The sequence below is a fragment of the Strix aluco genome, chromosome 23 (assembly GCF_031877795.1).
Source record: "Strix aluco isolate bStrAlu1 chromosome 23, bStrAlu1.hap1, whole genome shotgun sequence".
In the NCBI taxonomy this organism is placed as follows: Eukaryota; Metazoa; Chordata; class Aves; order Strigiformes; family Strigidae; genus Strix; species Strix aluco.
In genome coordinates this window covers 8,230,272-8,249,558 of record NC_133953.1, presented here as the reverse complement: position 1 = coordinate 8,249,558, position 19,287 = coordinate 8,230,272, and the positions used below count along the sequence as shown (strand labels likewise).

General features: G+C 51.6%; 1 protein-coding gene and 1 pseudogene across 1 annotated transcript; both read left to right on the top strand.

Annotated features, from left to right (window-relative positions):
* The first annotated feature begins 255 nt into the window (after positions 1-255).
* LOC141933841 (ubiquitin carboxyl-terminal hydrolase 17-like protein 6) lies at positions 256-5,943 on the top strand. Its single transcript, XM_074848908.1, has 16 exons — positions 256-442; positions 895-1,005; positions 1,082-1,175; positions 1,318-1,385; positions 1,547-1,617; positions 2,155-2,237; positions 2,324-2,335; positions 2,486-2,597; positions 2,931-3,071; positions 3,289-3,389; positions 4,264-4,438; positions 4,688-4,875; positions 4,978-5,059; positions 5,208-5,335; positions 5,526-5,694; positions 5,833-5,943. The coding sequence occupies exons 1-16, from the start codon at positions 256-258 to the stop codon at positions 5,941-5,943; spliced, it is 1,833 nt and encodes a 610-aa protein (XP_074705009.1).
* Positions 5,944-16,460: 10,517 nt separating this feature from the next.
* LOC141933732 (ran-specific GTPase-activating protein pseudogene) lies at positions 16,461-18,306 on the top strand (annotated as a pseudogene).
* Positions 18,307-19,287: the final 981 nt, after the last annotated feature.

Here is a 19,287-nt window from a genome sequence, read left to right as displayed (position 1 = left end):
TAGCCCAAGGCACAGAAATCGGGGCGTGGGCTTGTTGGACTTCTGGCAAAGTCAGCAGGGGAACAGGCGATGTTCCAAAACTGTTTCTTGACCCGTAAATTTCCATGGCAGCTTCTGGCGGTGCTTCTGGGTTGGATGTAGAGCTGGTTGTACTGGGTGCTCCTGTAAAGAACTCGACTTTTCAATAGGCTTTCATGTAACCATATCGTGTCATCTCTTTCCAAATGTCCTTTCCCTGCAGTCATTGCCGAGGAGATGGCTCTGCCACAAAGACGTCCCTTTGTCCCAGAGACGATTTGCATGGAATGGCAGCAGCGGCAGAGAGCTGGAGCGGGACTGTACAACCTGGGCAATACGTGCTTCATCAACTCCGTCCTGCAGTGCCTGACGTACACGCCCCCTCTGGCCAACTACCTGCTCTCTCGGGAGCACAGCCAGTCGTGTGAGTGCTTTTAGGAACATCTCCCTGTAAATCTGTTGGGCACTTCCCAGGGATTCCCAGAATCTGGAATCGGATTTAGGAGAAAAGCAGCCCTTCTTTCTCAACCCCCGCACTGGGTGTTCTTTGAACACTCGAGCCTCGAAGCTGCTTGTTCGTGCCTTCAGAAAGGCACCTCTTCCTGGCCCTGGGTCTTAGTCCCCGCTCCCGCAAGTTCAACGCTCTTTGCTTGTGGCACAGAAAAGTTTTGACAGTTCAGCATGTCTCCGAAGAACGTTTTCTACGCACTAAAGTCTCCCGGGTTTGTTGGGACATTGGCACCTTGGGAGAAGAGGGTGGAGGCTGTTCTTACAACGTCAAGATCTCCATCAGGTTTCCCATCGCTCGCTATGGGTGTTTTGCTAACCTGAGAACCTTCCCTCCCTCCCTCCTTCCTTCCCTCCCTCCCTCTTCAGGTCGTCGGCAAGGCTTCTGCGTCATGTGCAGTATGGAAGAGCACGTTCACACGGTCCTGCATTCCTCAGGCACTGCCATCGAGCCTTGGGCTATCATCAGGGTTCTCAGACGTAAGCCATTTCAGGTGCTTTTACAGGTTTTTCTTCCATTCTTGTAGGAGAGAACTACTAACTTCTTCTTTCGTAGGAATAGGAGAACATTTCGAGGCTGACATGCAGGAAGATGCCCATGAATTCTTACGCTGCACTGTCGATGCCATGCAGAGAGATTGTCTGAGCAAGTAAGTACAAACAAATCACCTTTTCAATGAGCCCTTGGGACACCTTGATGCACTCCCATCAAGGAAGCCCTATGCCCCGAGCTTACAGACAGAGCAAAACTCTTGGGAAGAGCTAACTCTCTGCCTTACCACTGATTTCCAGCTTGGACTTCGCTTCGCAATCAGATACCGTTGTCCATCAAATATTTGGGGGCTTTCTGAGATCCAGAGGTACTTTTCCACAACCATTGCTCTCCTTGGAATTGTCTGTGTCCTTCTGTCTGCCTGTGAGAAACAGCTGGCGGTGTGACTGGCGTAGTAGCTCTGAAGGACGTAAACGGGCACAGTCAGTTGCCTTCCCCTATCGCTGAGCATTTCCATTTGCCTTCCAGTCACGTGCTTGAGCTGCAGCGCGGTTTCCGATTCCTACGAGGCCTTCCTGGATGTTCCTTTGGATATAGAAGTAAGAGGCTTTGCAACTGTGCTTCAAGATGTCCCAAGGCCCTTGTAGCTTTCCAGAATCAACAGAGGTGACTTAGAAGTGTATCCTGCGAACACCAGAGAGCCTGGTGGTGGGTGGGATGTGGAATGGACAGTGTCGTCCTGGGGAGGCCGTGGCAGTGGTCTCCCTGTAGGTGCTGGCCTTAAGCTGAGCAAGCCCTCACTTCCCTCCCTGCACCCTTGATGTAGTCTCCTCCTTCTTCCCTTTGCCCTCCCTCAGCACCCGTCTGGCTCCTAGGCTGGTGGGTTGTGTTGTTTTCGTGACTGATGACCCTGCACACCATTGGTAGCTCAACGGAGCGGTGGCGCAGAGATGGAGCTCTTGGAAGCCCTGGGAATCCCTGGGAAATGAGGGGAATGTCGAGCGTAACACCCTCTTTCTGCCTCCTCCTGGACACTGCTTGAGCGTCATCTAGCTGGGGTTTTGTGTGAACTCCTAGTCAGTGTTTGGGCGAGGGTATCTCCCGCAGCTCAGCGCTCTCCTTTCTCACTCCTCCAGGCAGCCTCATCTGTCCCCGCAGCTCTGCAGGACTTTGTGAAACCGGAGAAGCTGGGCGGCGAAAACTGCTTTAAATGCAGCAGGTAAGACGGCTACTAGCGACATAATGGCGCTAAATCGTGCGTGCAGGCGCTGCGTGTCATCTCTCATAAGTCATCTTTTCACACAGGTTTAATGCACCGTAATGAGACGCAGCTTTTTTCTGATATGGCCTTATGGCACTGAACAGCCTTAAAATAGCGTGAGGATGTGTGAGCCGTGAAAGCTTGTCTGGCCTTCTTGGGGCAAGACAGGGCGCATCTCAGCACGTGGCTCTCTGCTTGCTTTCCAGGTGTGACAAGATGGTTACCGCCTCCAAGAGGTTTACAGTCCACCGCGCGCCCAAGGTTCTCACGGTGTGTCTGAAAAGATTTGAATTTTTCACCGGCAGCAAGATCAGCAAGGTGTGTAGGCAGTGGGATGCCACTTTCTCTTCCTGGAGCAGGAGATTTGCCGAGGCAGTGCGCTCTTTCACAAGTGGTTCATGTGCAGTTTTTCGTGTTTCCTTGTGGGGAGAGGAGAGTTCCCGTGGGAAGACAAGCACGTACTCTGCCCCGACAGAGCTGCTTTGGCCGAGAACAGTCTCCTGCCCCCCAGACCATGACATGTTGCTTTAGGGAACAGCAAGTGTTCGTGAGCCCCAAAGATGTGTTTGCACACCTCTGGGCGCTGGTCTTGGAAGGTTATTTCCTGCAGTATTTCAGGATCATGCCTGAGCCCTCCTGGTCTCTCCGTAGGTTGTGGAGTATCCCGAGCACTTGGATCTTCACCCATACATGTCTGAGACAGCCGGAGAACCGCTCCTCTACTCCTTATATGCTGTCCTGGTACATGGTGGTGACAGCTGTGACACAGGACACTACTACTGCTACGCAAAGGTAAAGAGCAGCTTCCTTACAAACCAGGGAAGAATGTGTGCTGGGGAAGACAAATGTTCGTGGCAGTGTTACTGGCAGCCAAGGTTTTGGGGGAGAAGGTCTCCTTAGGGGCTGGATTGGATTTGTTCTGATGGACTCTTGGCTCTGTCGTTTTCTGCCTGTGTTTTTGTTGAGAAAAGACGCGGTTCATCTCCAGATATTGATGCCTTTTTTACAGGCCAGCGATGGGCTGTGGTATGAGATGGAAGATGATTTTGTGGGTCGTTGTGACATCGACACAGTCCTCAGTCAGCAAGCCTATTTACTGTTTTATGTCAGGTAAAAACAAGTCTTAACGTGTGTTCGGAATACATCTCCTTTTCCTGGCTTTGCTGTTTTTCTTCTCCTCCTCTTTCTGTTTCTGTGTTTCTGCCATGGGAGACAACTACTTCCTGCGTCCTTCAGCGCTGTCAAACCTGAACTACCCCCCATCAGTCCTGCTCTCTCCTTGCTGGGCTTTAGGTTGCTGCCCTGGTGTAAACTGCTACTTGTCTGCTATCTGAAGCTGGCTAACGTAGAGAAGCGTGCTTAAAGGGGGCCTACAGGAAAGATGGGAGGGACTCTTTGTCAGGGGGTGTAGGGATAGGATGAGGGGTAACAATTTTAAACTGCAAGAGGGTAGATTTAGATCAGATCTAAGGAAGAAATTCTTTACTGTGATGGTCGTGAGACACTGGAAGCGGTTGTCTAGAGAGCTTGGGGCTGCCCGCTCCCTGGAAGTGTTGAAGGCCCGGTTGGACGGGGCTTTGGGCAACCTGGTCTAGTGGAAGGTGTCCCTGCCCGTGGCAGGAGGGTTGGAACTAGATGATCTTTAAGGACCCTTCCAGCCCAAGCCATTCCATGGTTCTACGAAACGGAGGCTGTAGGGGGTGTAAAGGCGGGGTCTTGTTCCACCAGAGGCAGACCTGGTGAGAAGACCACGGCTGAAGCTATACAGGGTGGTCTTTTTAAAATTTTTAGTTGGTATTACTATTTAAAAGTGATGGGAGCATAAAGCAATTACGTCTGTGTGATCAGTACCAGTAAGTGTAAACTAAAATAGAATCAGTAAGAAAGCAGAAGTTACAGAAGAGGTACGTTTACGCACTGAAGTCCAGACACGATATTGTGGACCCTGACTTGTAATCGCGGTTACGTCTTTTCTCTGTTGTAGAAACAGCTCCAAGACAATGACTGAACCCAAGAGGAGGCGCTTGGATTTGGAACTTGGAGAAAAGGCTTCTTCCTCATGGGCAGTCTCCTATGCCCGTTCCTTCCTGAGCCAGTGGGCGGCTGGCAGCATGCAGGCGGCTTCTGTGGGACCACAGGGTCTGCCTCGTCAGACTCAGGTAAGTCTGGGGACGTGGGTCAGGGCACCAGATGGACAGTGGATTTCTTTCTGGGACCTTGGCATTGCTCTCTCTGCCCTGCCACAGTGCAGCTTTCTTCAGAGCTGCAACGCTGCTCCATCTGAAAGCATCCCACCTGGACCCATCCCGTTTCTCGACCTGTGGTCCCTCTGCCTTTGCAGCCCTCCCGGAGAGCCTTTGGGAGGCCCTTAGCTGTCCCCTCCCACAGCTTCTGGGGGTTGCCCACAGTTCTGGTCCTTTCAGGAGGAAAGCTGCTGTCAGCCACTTGACCGTGTGCCGCACACCGTGCGAGAAGACAACAGCAAAGAGGAGCACGGATCCAGCCCTTCTTCCCACTGCCAGAGGAATGGTGCCAGGGAAAGGGCCCAGAGCAGATCCCCACGGCGGGGCTATGATCTCCGGAGACGGTTCGTGGAGTACGGGGACTGCCACCACTCTGTGAGCAGGAGGAGCAGGAGGAGGAGGAGCAGAGCAAGTCCTCCACGTCAGGATCAACCCTCTGCGTCAACCCTGCCGAGGGGGACAGAGCGGAGCAGATCCCCACAGCGGGGCTATGATCTCCGGAGACGGTTCGTGAAGTACGAGGACTACCACCACTCTGTGAGCAGGAGGAGCAGGAGGAGGAGGAGCAGAGCAAGTCCTCCACATCAGGATCAACCCTTCGCATCAACCCTGCCGAGAGGGAGAGAGCGGAGCAGATCCCCACAGCGGGGCTATGATCTCCACAGCCGCTCTGTGGAAATCACAGAATATGACCCCTCAGCAAGGAGGAGAAGGAGGAGCAGGAGGAGGGGGAGGGTTTCAGTGCCCCAGAGACGCAGGTGAATCAACCACTCGGGGCAGTGTGGTGGTGACAGGGGCAGATCGTGGCCCTGCGTGAGGGCAGAGCACAACATCTGATCTCTGCAGTGCCGCAGAGGATGAGGAGGAGGAGGAGGAGGAGGAGAAATCCGGGAAGGACGAGGAGGAGAAATCCAGGAAGCACCAAAACTGCCCCCAGCAGAGACCAAGCTGCACAAAGGGCACCAGCAGCCCACCCTGTCACTCCTCCCAGTGCTGCCTCTAGCCAGGAAGAGCTCAGGGAGACCTTCCAGAGACTCGGACAGCTCTGCCGGCTGGCCCGCCTGCCCAGAGGTCCCTTGAGGAAGAAGCTTAATCCTTTTTCGGCTTTTGGGACTGCCTTGCTCCTTTGGGAGCCAAAGCCAGAATTAAAAACACTTGTTGGCCTTGCATGTGTAATTTACGGGGTGTTCTCTTCTCTGGGGGCTTGGGGGCAATTGGTGGAAATGCCCAGCGTGGGAGGTTTATGTTGTGGGATTTTGAAAGCTGTGTGCTCGCAGGTGCCCGTCTTCCAGTCTCTTCCTTCTCAATAGGGAGTTCACGTCACTGGAACAGAAATGGGCTGTATGAGCCAACAGCAAGGGGGACTGAAACGGTCTGAACGGCCGGGCCCAGAGGGCGCTGCTCAGTGGCACCAAGTGTAGTTGGAGGCCAGTAACTAGAGGTATCGTCCAGGGGTCAGTACTGGGTAATCAACAATCAACAGCTTCATTTCCAAGGCTTTTGAGATGCTTGTGTCTCTGTCCGGGAGACCTCAGTCCTCGGAGCAGGAGGAATAGTATACAGTCAACTTTAAGTTGAAAACTTCTTGTATGTAGGTCTAAAGCCACGAGGTCTAAATCCGACACCTGTAATTCTATCACTGGTTGGCTCGCATTCCTTTCTGGACATGAACGCCTCTCATGGTGAGTTAGTTGAGTTAGTTTAACAGGCCCAGGGAGCCTAGCAGTTCATGTAATGCATTAATATGAACCACGTTTATAGTAGTTGATCTCATTCAGATGAGGTTTAATTACTCAGAAAGAGCTCTTTTTGCTTACTAGCATGTGCATGCAAACAAACCACGTGTTCATAAGGAAGGTTAACATCCTTTTAGCTTCCTGTGCTCCCCGGCATGCCTGTATCCCATTTCTAAGTAGCATCTTACCATAAGCTAACAGAGATGCCTCAATATATAAAAAAAAGGGAAAATCCTGGAGTAGGGGGGAAGACTTAGTGTTAGTTAGAACTAATTAAAGTAAATGCAAGACAAAGCAAAACCATTCCCTTCTTGCGTGCTCTGACTGAACCTGACTGGGGCTGTGAGTAGCCATAGGGAGCTGGAAGCCTTGCAGCTCTCTGTACAAGTCCTCTCTCTCTCTCACCGTAAAAGCACCGCAGCCTCCGGTGCTTCTGGTGTTGGAGACACAATTAGCTTTGTTCTTAAAGCTAACTCAGGTCTTGGTCTAAAGTGTAGGGGTTTGGTTTGGTTTGGTTTGGTTTGGTTTGGTTTGGTTTGGTTTGGTTTTAAAGACACCTATTTCTATATGCTTTCCAAAGCAGAACCTGGATCTTAGTGTGGTAGGAATAAATCACTGGAAAGCTTGCCAATTATTGCTGAACGATAAAGCAGCAAAGTTAAAATTACTTAAGATTTTTTTGGAAAGGATGCCCGAAAGCTTATACTTTGAATATTTCTTCGTTGTCTTGCTCTTATGTTAGCCGTCACTCTACAGTTCCAGACCTGTGCTGCTGTCCTACTGTTACTACAGCCGAAGCAAGAAAGTTGGTCCTTTGTGGTTTAGTGTTACTATTCAGGAACTTCAAGGGTCCCTAGTTGGTGTTTCTCCCTAGAGGCTGCAGAAATGCAGAGGCTCGTGCCCATTGTTTTAGCGCTGGCAAGCACAGCTGTGATCCTTCCTGGATGAAATTTTGGTTTACCCAAGCTATCAGGTTTTAGGAATCCAGTGTAATTTAAATGTAGCCCCCCAGCACTGAGACTGGCCTTTTCCTCCTGTTTTCTGTCCCCATTCCCACTTGCTTTGTGTTACTTGCTGTTTAGTCTCCTGTTTGAAATGGGAGTCAATACCTGGACTGTCCGTTCTGGTTTTTGGAGGGTTGGTGTGTTTTGGGGGTTTTGGTTTTATTTTTCCCAATTCTTTGGCAGTATTGTCTTAGAGTTGTATACAAGTTTCATGGAGATGTTGTGATAGCAGATGTCCCGCGTGGGGACAGCCCAAAGCTACCTAAGCCGAGCGGGGCAGGAACAAAAGTGCCTCTGGCCACCCTGAGTGGGAATCTGGCAAAGCTGCGGCTGATAGAAAGCTAACAAACCCTGGAGGCAGGAGAAAACGTGAGGATGCTAAAAAGCCGCCCGCAAACGGGCAGCTGGGTGGGGGCTGGGCAGCCAGCCAAGGTCGACCCAGCGCAGGCGCTGGAGGTGTTTCTTTGGTAGCGCTCGTTCAGAGTCAGCCTGTGGCTGTATCTTGGGGGCAGATGAAAGTCGCTGGAGGTGAACCTGTAAGGGACCAGGTGCTTTGCCGCACGAGTCTCACGGGCACAGCCCTGTACCTCAAAGAGTGGTAAAAAACCCCTCAGCAACCCAAATGTGGCAGGCAAAGCTGTGAAGAGGCACTTCCCCGGTGCGTGGGGAAGCCCAGGGGCTGCCAGCTGCTGGCTACGGGAGGTGCCGGGGCTGTGGCAGCTGCGTGGCTGCAGTGCGTCCCGTGTCACAAAGGGACAGTGATGCAGCACCCACCCAGCAATTGTGATGTCACCTGGCCAGGGGCTTTTTACCCAAAAAGCGGGCCAGGGAAGGCCAGTTGGGCTGAGCTGGCCTTCGGGAGAACTTGGCTCCTTCCTTTGGTACTTGCGTGCCTCCTTTTTTCCAGCCATTTCTCGTTCACTTCCCATTTCTCTCGGCTTCCACCCTCTCTCAAAGGTAATTGTGGTTTGACTTTCAGGACAGATCGTGAGTGTAGGTAGCTAGGGGGTAAAAGGGCCTTTGTAATTGCTGTCAGCCGGAGTCCTGTGACAGGGACAGCAGGGCCATCAGCCTGCAGCTCTGCAGCAGTTACAAGCACCACTGAAACACTTTGGATGGCGGATGCTGTTGCGTGCGTTGCATTTGGGGGTTTTTAACCATTTGGATGACCTGCCATCATTTCTGGGGGATGGGGGATTTGCGCTGATCTTCTCTTTCTGGAGAGCACCCTGACATCCTTTGCCATCCAAAGCTTCCCGCTCTGTTCCTGAGAGGAGCGGTGGCCGCAATGGGGCACGACTCCTGGGAGTAACGGCTTCCCCAGCAGGTTTGGCCACGGACGTGGCTGGTGCTCCACCCCTGAGTGCTGATGTGCTGACAAGCTAGAGTGAATTCTGGGGCCTCTCCTGATCGCAGCCAGACTGACCCAGGCGTTTTCAATGAAACACAGTAAAATGTGTCTCATCACTCCTGTGCCACTAGTACGAGCCTTTGAAAGGCGGCATTGCTCGTAGAAAGATCTGACATCAGTGGGGTCACCTTCTGGGCTAGAGACTCCCTCAGGAAGAGGGAACACTTGAGCTGGGACTCCAATTCCAGACTCCGGAGGGAAAGGAAGGTAGCCCAAGGCACAGAAATCGGGGCGTGGGCTTGTTGGACTTCTGGCAAAGTCAGCAGGGGAACAGGCGATGTTCCAAAACTGTTTCTTGACCCGTAAATTTCCATGGCAGCTTCTGGCGGTGCTTCTGGGTTGGATGTAGAGCTGGTTGTACTGGGTGCTCCTGTAAAGAACTCGACTTTTCAATAGGCTTTCATGTAACCATATCGTGTCATCTCTTTCCAAATGTCCTTTCCCTGCAGTCATTGCCGAGGAGATGGCTCTGCCACAAAGACGTCCCTTTGTCCCAGAGACGATTTGCATGGAATGGCAGCAGCGGCAGAGAGCTGGAGCGGGACTGTACAACCTGGGCAATACGTGCTTCATCAACTCCGTCCTGCAGTGCCTGACGTACACGCCCCCTCTGGCCAACTACCTGCTCTCTCGGGAGCACAGCCAGTCGTGTGAGTGCTTTTAGGAACATCTCCCTGTAAATCTGTTGGGCACTTCCCAGGGATTCCCAGAATCTGGAATCGGATTTAGGAGAAAAGCAGCCCTTCTTTCTCAACCCCCGCACTGGGTGTTCTTTGAACACTCGAGCCTCGAAGCTGCTTGTTCGTGCCTTCAGAAAGGCACCTCTTCCTGGCCCTGGGTCTTAGTCCCCGCTCCCGCAAGTTCAACGCTCTTTGCTTGTGGCACAGAAAAGTTTTGACAGTTCAGCATGTCTCCGAAGAACGTTTTCTACGCACTAAAGTCTCCCGGGTTTGTTGGGACATTGGCACCTTGGGAGAAGAGGGTGGAGGCTGTTCTTACAACGTCAAGATCTCCATTAGGTTTCCCATCGCTCGCTATGGGTGTTTTGCTAACCTGAGAACCTTCCCTCCCTCCTGCCTTCCCTCCCTCCCTCCCTCCCTCTTCAGGTCGTCGGCAAGGCTTCTGCGTCATGTGCAGTATGGAAGAGCACGTTCACACGGTCCTGCATTCCTCGGGCACTGCCATCGAGCCTTGGGCTATCATCAGGGTTCTCAGACGTAAGCCATTTCAGGTGCTTTTACAGGTTTTTCTTCCATTCTTGTAGGAGAGAACTACTAACTTCTTCTTTCGTAGGAATAGGAGAACATTTCGAGGCTGACATGCAGGAAGATGCCCATGAATTCTTACGCTGCACTGTCGATGCCATGCAAAGAGATTGTCTGAGCAAGTAAGTACAAACAAATCACCTTTTCAATGAGCCCTTTGGACACCTTGATGCACTCCCATCAAGGAAGCCCTATGCCCCGAGCTTACAGACAGAGCAAAACTCTTGGGAAGAGCTAACTCTCTGCCTTACCATTGATTTCCAGCTTGAACTTCGCTTCGCAATCAGATACCGTTGTCCATCAAATATTTGGGGGCTTTCTGAGATCCAGAGGTACTTTTCCACAACCATTGCTCTCCTTGGAATTGTCTGTGTCCTTCTGTCTGCCTGTGAGAAACAGCTGGCGGTGTGACTGGCGTAGTAGCTCTGAAGGACGTAAACGGGCACAGTCAGTTGCCTTCCCCTATCGCTGAGCATTTCCATTTGCCTTCCAGTCACGTGCTTGAGCTGCAGTGCGGTTTCCGATTCCTACGAGGCCTTCCTGGATGTTCCTTTGGATATAGAAGTAAGAGGCTTTGCAGCTGTGCTTCAAGATGTCCCAAGGCCCTTGTAGCTTTCCAGAATCAACAGAGGTGACTTAGAAGTGTATCCTGCGAACACCAGAGAGCCTGGTGGTGGGTGGGATGTGGAATGGACAGTGTCGTCCTGGGGAGGCCGTGGCAGTGGTCTCCCTGTAGGTGCTGGCCTTAAGCTGAGCAAGCCCTCACTTCCCTCCCTGCACCCTTGATGTAGTCTCCTCCTTCTTCCCTTTGCCCTCCCTCAGCACCCGTCTGGCTCCTAGGCTGGTGGGTTGTGTTGTTTTCGTGACTGATGACCCTGCACACCATCGGTAGCTCAACGGAGCGGTGGCGCAGAGATGGAGCTCTTGGAAGCCCTGGGAATCCCTGGGAAATGAGGGGAATGTCGAGCGTAACACCCTCTTTCTGCCTCCTCCTGGACACTGCTTGAGCGTCATCTAGCTGGGGTTTTGTGTGCACTCCTAGTCAGTGTTTGGGCGAGGGTATGTCCCGCAGCTCAGCGCTCTCCTTTCTCGCTCCTCCAGGCAGCCTCATCTGTCCCCGCAGCTCTGCAGGACTTTGTGAAACCGGAGAAGCTGGGCGGCGAAAACTGCTTTAAATGCAGCAGGTAAGACGGCTACTAGCGACATAATGGCGCTAAATCGTGCGTGCAGGCGCTGCGTGTCATCTCTCATAAGTCATCTTTTCACACAGGTTTAATGCACCGTAATGAGACGCAGCTTTTTTCTGATATGGCCTTATGGCACTGAACAGCCTTAAAATAGCGTGAGGATGTGTGAGCCGTGAAAGCTTGTCTGGCCTTCTTGGGGCAAGACAGGGCGCATCTCAGCACGTGGCTCTCTGCTTGCTTTCCAGGTGTGACAAGATGGTTACCGCCTCCAAGAGGTTTACAGTCCACCGCGCGCCCAAGGTTCTCACGGTGTGTCTGAAAAGATTTGAATTTTTCACCGGCAGCAAGATCAGCAAGGTGTGTAGGCAGTGGGATGCCACTTTCTCTTCCTGGAGCAGGAGATTTGCCGAGGCAGTGCGCTCTTTCACAAGTGGTTCATGTGCAGTTTTTCGTGTTTCCTTGTGGGGAGAGGAGAGTTCCCGTGGGAAGACAAGCACGTGCTCTGCTCCGACAGAGCTGCTTTGGCCGAGAACAGTCTCCTGCCCCCCAGACCATGACATGTTGCTTTAGGGAACAGCAAGTGTTCGTGAGCCCCAAAGATGTGTTTGCACACCTCTGGGCGCTGGTCTTGGAAGGTTATTTCCTGCAGTATTTCAGGATCATGCCTGAGCCCTCCTGGTCTCTCCGTAGGTTGTGGAGTATCCCGAGCACTTGGATCTTCACCCATACATGTCTGAGACAGCCGGAGAACCGCTCCTCTACTCCTTATATGCTGTCCTGGTACATGGTGGTGACAGCTGTGACACAGGACACTACTACTGCTACGCAAAGGTAAAGAGCAGCTTCCTTACAAACCAGGGAAGAATGTGTGCTGGGGAAGACAAATGTTCGTGGCAGTGTTACTGGCAGCCAAGGTTTTGGGGGAGAAGGTCTCCTTAGGGGCTGGATTGGATTTGTTCTGATGGACTCTTGGCTCTGTCGTTTTCTGCCTGTGTTTTTGTTGAGAAAAGACGCGGTTCATCTCCAGATATTGATGCCTTTTTTACAGGCCAGCGATGGGCTGTGGTATGAGATGGAAGATGATTTTGTGGGTCGTTGTGACATCGACACAGTCCTCAGTCAGCAAGCCTATTTACTGTTTTATGTCAGGTAAAAACAAGTCTTAACGTGTGTTCGGAATACATCTCCTTTTCCTGGCTTTGCTGTTTTTCTTCTCCTCCTCTTTCTGTTTCTGTGTTTCTGCCATGGGAGACAACTACTTCCTGCGTCCTTCAGCGCTGTCAAACCTGAACTACCCCCCATCAGTCCTGCTCTCTCCTTGCTGGGCTTTAGGTTGCTGCCCTGGTGTAAACTGCTACTTGTCTGCTATCTGAAGCTGGCTAACGTAGAGAAGCGTGCTTAAAGGGGACCTACAGGAAAGACGGGAGGGACTCTTTGTCAGGGGGTGTAGGGATAGGATGAGGGGTAACAATTTTAAACTGCAAGAGGGTAGATTTAGATCAGATCTAAGGAAGAAATTCTTTACTGTGATGGTCATGAGACACTGGAAGCGGTTGTCTAGAGAGCTTGGGCTGCCCGCTCCCTGGAAGTGTTGAAGGCCCGGTTGGACGGGGCTTTGGGCAACCTGGTCTAGTGGAAGGTGTCCCTGCCCGTGGCAGGAGGGTTGGAACTAGATGATCTTTAAGGACCCTTCCAGCCCAAGCCATTCCATGGTTCTACGAAACGGAGGCTGTAGGGGGTGTAAAGGCGGGGTCTTGTTCCACCAGAGGCAGACCTGGTGAGAAGACCACGGCTGAAGCTATACAGGGTGGTCTTTTTAAAATTTTTAGTTGGCATTAGTATTTAAAAGTGACGGGAGCATAAAGCAATTCTGTCTATGCGATCTGTACCAGTAAGTGTAAACTAAAATAGAATCAGGAACAAAGCAGAAGTTACAGAAGAGGTACGTTTACACACTGAAGTCCAGACACGATATTGTGGACCCTGACTTGTAATCGCGGTTACGTCTTTTCTCTGTTGTAGAAACAGCTCCAAGACAATGACTGAACCCAAGAGGAGGCGCTTGGATTTGGAACTTGGAGAAAAGGCTTCTTCCTCATGGGCAGTCTCCTATGCCCGTTCCTTCCTGAGCCAGTGGGCGGCTGGCAGCATGCAGGCGGCTTCTGTGGGACCACAGGGTCTGCCTCGTCAGACTCAGGTAAGTCTGGGGACGTGGGTCAGGGCACCAGATGGACAGTGGATTTCTTTCTGGGACCTTGGCATTGCTCTCTCTGCCCTGCCACAGTGCAGCTTTCTTCAGAGCTGCAACGCTGCTCCATCTGAAAGCATCCCACCTGGACCCATCCCGTTTCTCCACCTGTGGTCCCTCTGCCTTTGCAGCCCTCCCGGAGAGCCTTTGGGAGGCCCTTAGCTGTCCCCTCCCACAGCTTCTGGGGGTTGCCCACAGTTCTGGTCCTTTCAGGAGGAAAGCTGCTGTCAGCCACTTGACCGTGTGCCGCACACCGTGCGAGAAGACAACAGCAAAGAGGAGCACGGATCCAGCCCTTCTTCCCACTGCCAGAGGAATGGTGCCAGGGAAAGGGCCCAGAGCAGATCCCCACGGCGGGGCTATGATCTCCGGAGACGGTTCGTGGAGTATGGGGACTGCCACCACTCTGTGAGCAGGAGGAGCAGGAGGAGGAGGAGCAGAGCAAGTCCTCCACGTCAGGATCAACCCTCTGCGTCAACCCTGCCGAGGGGGACAGAGCGGAGCAGATCCCCACAGCGGGGCTATGATCTCCGGAGACGGTTCGTGAAGTACGAGGACTACCACCACTCTGTGAGCAGGAGGAGCAGGAGGAGGAGGAGCAGAGCAAGTCCTCCACGTCAGGATCAACCCTTCACATCAACCCTGCCGAGGGGGAGAGAGCGGAGCAGATCCCCACAGCGGGGCTATGATCTCCGGAGACGGTTTGTGAAGTACGAGGACTACCACCACTCTGTGAGCAGGAGGAGCAGGAGGAGGAGGAGCAGAGCAAGTCCTCCACATCAGGATCAACCCTTCACATCAACCCTGCCGAGGGGGAGAGAGCGGAGCAGATCCCCACAGCGGGGCTATGATCTCCACAGCCGCTCTGTGGAAATCACAGAATATGACCCCTCAGCAAGGAGGAGGAGGAGGAGCAGGAGGAGGGGGAGGGTTTCAGTGCCCCAGAGACGCAGGTGAATCAACCACTCGGGGCAGTGTGGTGGTGACAGGGGCAGATCGTGGCCCTGCGTGAGGGCAGAGCACAACATCTGATCTCTGCAGTGCCGCAGAGGATGAGGAGGAGGAGGAGGAGGAGGAGAAATCCGGGAAGGACGAGGAGGAGAAATCCAGGAAGCACAAAACTGCCCCCAGCAGAGACCAAGCTGCACAAAGGGCACCAGCAGCCCACCCTGTCCCTCCTCCCAGTGCTGCCTCTAGCCAGGAAGAGCTCAGGGAGACCTTCCAGAGACTCGGACAGCTCTGCCGGCTGGCCCGCCTGCCCAGAGGTCCCTTGAGGAAGAAGCTTAATCCTTTTTCGGCTTTTGGGACTGCCTTGCTCCTTTGGGAGCCAAAGCCAGAATTAAAAACACTTGTTGGCCTTGCATGTGTAATTTACGGGGTGTTCTCTTCTCTGGGGGCTTGGGGGCAATTGGTGGAAATGCCCAGTGTGGGAGGTTTATGTTGTGGGATTTTGAAAGCTGTGTGCTCGCAGGTGCCCGTCTTCCAGTCTCTTCCTTCTCAATAGGGAGTTCACGTCACTGGAACAGAAATGGGCTGTATGAGCCAACAGCAAGGGGGACTGAAACGGTCTGAACGGCCGGGCCCAGAGGGCGCTGCTCAGTGGCACCAAGTGTAGTTGGAGGCCAGTAACTAGAGGTATCGTCCAGGGGTCAGTACTGGGTAATCAACAATCAACAGCTTCATTTCCAAGGCTTTTGGGATGCTTGTGTCTCTGTCCAGGAGACCTCAGTCCTCGGAGCAGGAGGAATAGTATACAGTCAACTTTAAGTTGAAAACTTCTTGTATGTAGGTCTAAAGCCACGAGGTCTAAATCCGACACCTGTAATTCTATCACTGGTTGGCTCGCATTCCTTTCTGGACATGAACGCCTCTCATGGTGAGTTAGTTGAGTTAGTTTAACAGGCCCAGGGAGCCTAGCAGTTCATGTAATGCATTAATATGAACCACGTTTATAGTAGTTGATCTCATTCAGATGAGGTTTAATTACTCAGAAAGAGCTCTTTTTGCTTACTAGCATGTGCATGCAAACAAACCACGTGTTCATAAGGAAGGTTAACATCCTTTTAGCTTCCTGTGCTCCCCGGCATGCCTGTATCCCATTTCTAAGTAGCATCTTACCATAAGCTAACAGAGATGCCTCAAAAAATATATTAAAAAAAAGGGAAAATCCTGGAGTAGGGGGGAAGACTTAGTGTTAGTTAGAACTAATTAAAGTAAATGCAAGACAAAGCAAAACCATTCCCTTCTTGCGTGCTCTGACTGAACCTGACTGGGGCTGTGAGTAGCCATAGGGAGCTGGAAGCCTTGCAGCTCTCTGTACAAGTCCTCTCTCTCTCTCACCGTAAAAGCACCGCAGCCTCCGGTGCTTCTGGTGTTGGAGACACAATTAGCTTTGTTCTTAAAGCTAACTCAGGTCTTGGTCTAAAGTGTAGGGGTTTGGTTTGGTTTGGTTTGGTTTGGTTTGGTTTGGTTTGGTTTGGTTTTAAAGACACCTATTTCTATATGCTTTCCAAAGCAGAACCTGGATCTTAGTGTGGTAGGAATAAATCACTGGAAAGCTTGCCAATTATTGCTGAACGATAAAGCAGCAAAGTTAAAATTACTTAAGATTTTTTTGGAAAGGATGCCCGAAAGCTTATACTTTGAATATTTCTTCGTTGTCTTGCTCTTATGTTAGCCGTCACTCTACAGTTCCAGACCTGTGCTGCTGTCCTACTGTTACTACAGCCGAAGCAAGAAAGTTGGTCCTTTGTGGTTTAGTGTTACTATTCAGGAACTTCAAGGGTCCCTAGTTGGTGTTTCTCCCTAGAGGCTGCAGAAATGCAGAGGCTCGTGCCCATTGTTTTAGCGCTGGCAAGCACAGCTGTGATCCTTCCTGGATGAAATTTTGGTTTACCCAAGCTATCAGGTTTTAGGAATCCAGTGTAATTTAAATGTAGCCCCCCAGCACTGAGACTGGCCTTTTCCTCCTGTTTTCTGTCCCCATTCCCACTTGCTTTGTGTTACTTGCTGTTTAGTCTCCTGTTTGAAATGGGAGTCAATACCTGGACTGTCCGTTCTGGTTTTTGGAGGGTTGCGGCAGCAGCGGCGCGGGCTGCGGGAATGAGGTAAAGGCGCGAGGGGCGGGGGCGCGCGGCAGGAAGCTCGGCGGGCAGGCGGCAACGGCGAGCGGAGCGGAGCGAGCCCGGCCCCATGGCGGACACTAAGGAAACACATGAGGAGCATGATACTTCTACTGAAAATGCAGATGATTCTAACCATGATCCTCAGTTTGAGCCCATAGTTTCCCTTCCTGAGCAAGAAATAAAAACTCTGGAAGAGGATGAGGAAGAACTTTTTAAGATGCGAGCAAAGCTATTCCGGTTTGCGTCTGAGAATGACCTTCCAGAATGGAAAGAGCGAGGAACTGGTGACGTAAAACTCCTAAAACACAAGGAGAAGGGAACAATTCGCCTCCTCATGAGGAGGGATAAAACCCTGAAAATCTGTGCAAACCATTATATCACACCCTTAATGGAGCTGAAGCCTAATGCTGGGAGCGACAGGGCATGGGTCTGGAACACACGAACACACATGCTGACTTTGCAGATGAAAGCCCCAAGCCTGAACTTCCGGCAATCCGGTTTTTAAATGCAGAGAATGCACAGAAATTTAAGGCAAAATTTGAAGAATGCAGGAATGAAGTAGACAAGAGAGCAAAGAAAGCAGGCACAGACAAAAATGATAGTGCTGATAAAGTTGCTGAAAAGCTAGAAGAGCTTTCTGTAAAGGAAGAGAGCAGAGAATCTGAGAAGAAAGAGACCAAGGAAAAAACTGAAGAAAAGCAATAAATCATCTTGGGCCTTGCAGTTTTTCCCTTACTTTTTTTCTTTCTTTCTTCTTTTTTTTTTTTTTTATTTTTATTAATTTTTACAAGGGACTTTATAAGGAACTGAATTCAACATTCAGATTGTTTTTTCTAAGCTTTTGCCCTTTTGAAGATGTCTTCAGAAAATCCATTCCCCAGTCATGAAAATGTACTGTGCTAACTTTCTTTTCCATAGTGGAAACACTTATTTATAGTCATCCAAAAGAGTGAATAAAACAAACTTGTGAAATTTGTTATTTTTTATATTTTTGGTCACTCGCCGAGGAGACCAGCTCCAGTGCAGGTAAGCCCGCACTGGGGGGATTCGCGGCAAAAGGGACCGGAAAGGAGCTTTTTTGGGGGGCTTTTGAATCTTTTTGGGAGACCAAAAGGTGGCTAGCCGGCTCTAAGGAGACTGGCAAGCCGGTGGGCGGGCAGCTGAGGCGGCGTGGGCTGTGGGCGGAGCCAAGGGCCGGTGGCGCCTGTTTTGAACGAGGTGTAAACACACCAACGGTCACTCGCCCGAGGAGACCAGCTCACACCCCACCCCTCGGTAACGAGCTGGGAGGGCTACCGAGTTAGCGTGGGAGGAACCAGCACCACCCACCGTTAATTCGGTGATAAGAACCCTGTGGGAGGGCAGAGACCGAGCTCAGGGAGATCAGGTAGTATTTGACTAGGAGTGCATCTAGGCAGCTTGTAGGGCAGGGCTGAGACCCTGCCACTGGACAAGGTACATTTGGTCCCTGCAAGCAATTGATCAGTACCGGAGAGAGAGGAGGGAAGGAACAGCTCTGCAGGGAAGTGAGAGCGCCGTGTGTGGCAAACAGCACACAGGGGTTGGTTCTCTCCCGGCCAAGGACCATGGTCACAACACGACCCAGAGGCAAAGTCTTGAAGAATGTGGGAACTCAGACAGAGGTCCTGCACAAACAGGCGGCTGTGCAGGTCTCTGCTTGCCGAGAGTGCCTGAGCCTGGCACTAGAATCGGAGGGAGTCAGAGACACCGTCTGTGTGCGGTGTGATCAAGTAAATGATCTGCTCAGGCAGGTGATTGAATTGAGGGAGGAGGTAGAAAGGTTAAGAACGATCAAAGAGTGCGAAAATGAGATTGACTGGTGGAGCCACACTGAGTCAAAGACAACAGGTAGAGGCTCTACAAGAAATACATGGCTCCCTCCCCTCCTCTCACCAGGCAGAAGGAAGGCATGTGGAGGGCAGGGGGGAATGGAGTCAGGTCCTTCCTCGGAAAGGCAAGCGAAAACCTCCTCCACCCTCCTCACCTTCCCAGCTGTCATTATACAATAGGTATGAGGTGTTGGAACTAGACGGCCAGCCAACTGAAGATGGAAATGAGGACCCACCTGGTGAGTCATCTACCACTTATCTCTCAGCCCCAAAACTTATGACTTCTTCAAGTAAGAAGAAAAGGAGGGTAATTGTAGTGGGTGACTCTGTTCTGAGGGGTACAGAGGGCCCATGTGTCGACCAGACCCATACCATAGAGGTCTGCTGCCTCCCTGGGGCTCGGGTCAGAGATATTAAAAGGAAAATCACTAGTCTGGTGCGGCCCTCTGATTACTACCCCTTATTGGTTATCCAGGCAGGTATCAATGAGGTGGTAGAAAGAAGTCTTAAGTCACTCAAAAAGGACTTCACTGGGGTGGTTAATTGAAGGCTCGGGAGCTCAGGTCGTGTTTTCGTCAATCCCTCAAGTGGAAGGGAAAGCCACTGAGAGAGGGTGGAAAACGTATCTGATTAACACATGGCTCAGAGACTGGTGCCACCGTCGGAATTTTGGGTTCTTTGACCATGGCGAGGTTTATAAGGCACCTGGTCTGCTGGCGACAAATGAGAAAGGTGGGATGCAGCTGTCCCTGAGGGGAAAAAGGATTCTTGGGCAGGAGTTAGCAGGGCTTATTGACAGGGCTTTAAACTAGATATGAGGGGGGACGGGGAGATAACTGGGCGTGTTAGGAACAAGCTTAAGGGAAACGTGCCAAAGCTTGATGGTGGACTGGTGAGGGATCTCCCTCTGCCACTTCATTTGAGAGAAGGGAAAGATGT

Excerpts from the sequence above, each read along its gene's own strand:
- LOC141933841 (XM_074848908.1), top strand. The coding sequence starts at position 256 with ATGGCTCTGCCACAAAGACGTCCCTTTGTCCCAGAGACGATTTGCATG. Across the intron at positions 443-894 it reads TCGGGAGCACAGCCAGTCGT|GTCGTCGGCAAGGCTTCTGC; the intron begins GTGAGTGCTTTT and ends CTCCCTCTTCAG. Across the intron at positions 4,439-4,687 it reads GTCTGCCTCGTCAGACTCAG|TTCTGGTCCTTTCAGGAGGA; the intron begins GTAAGTCTGGGG and ends GGTTGCCCACAG.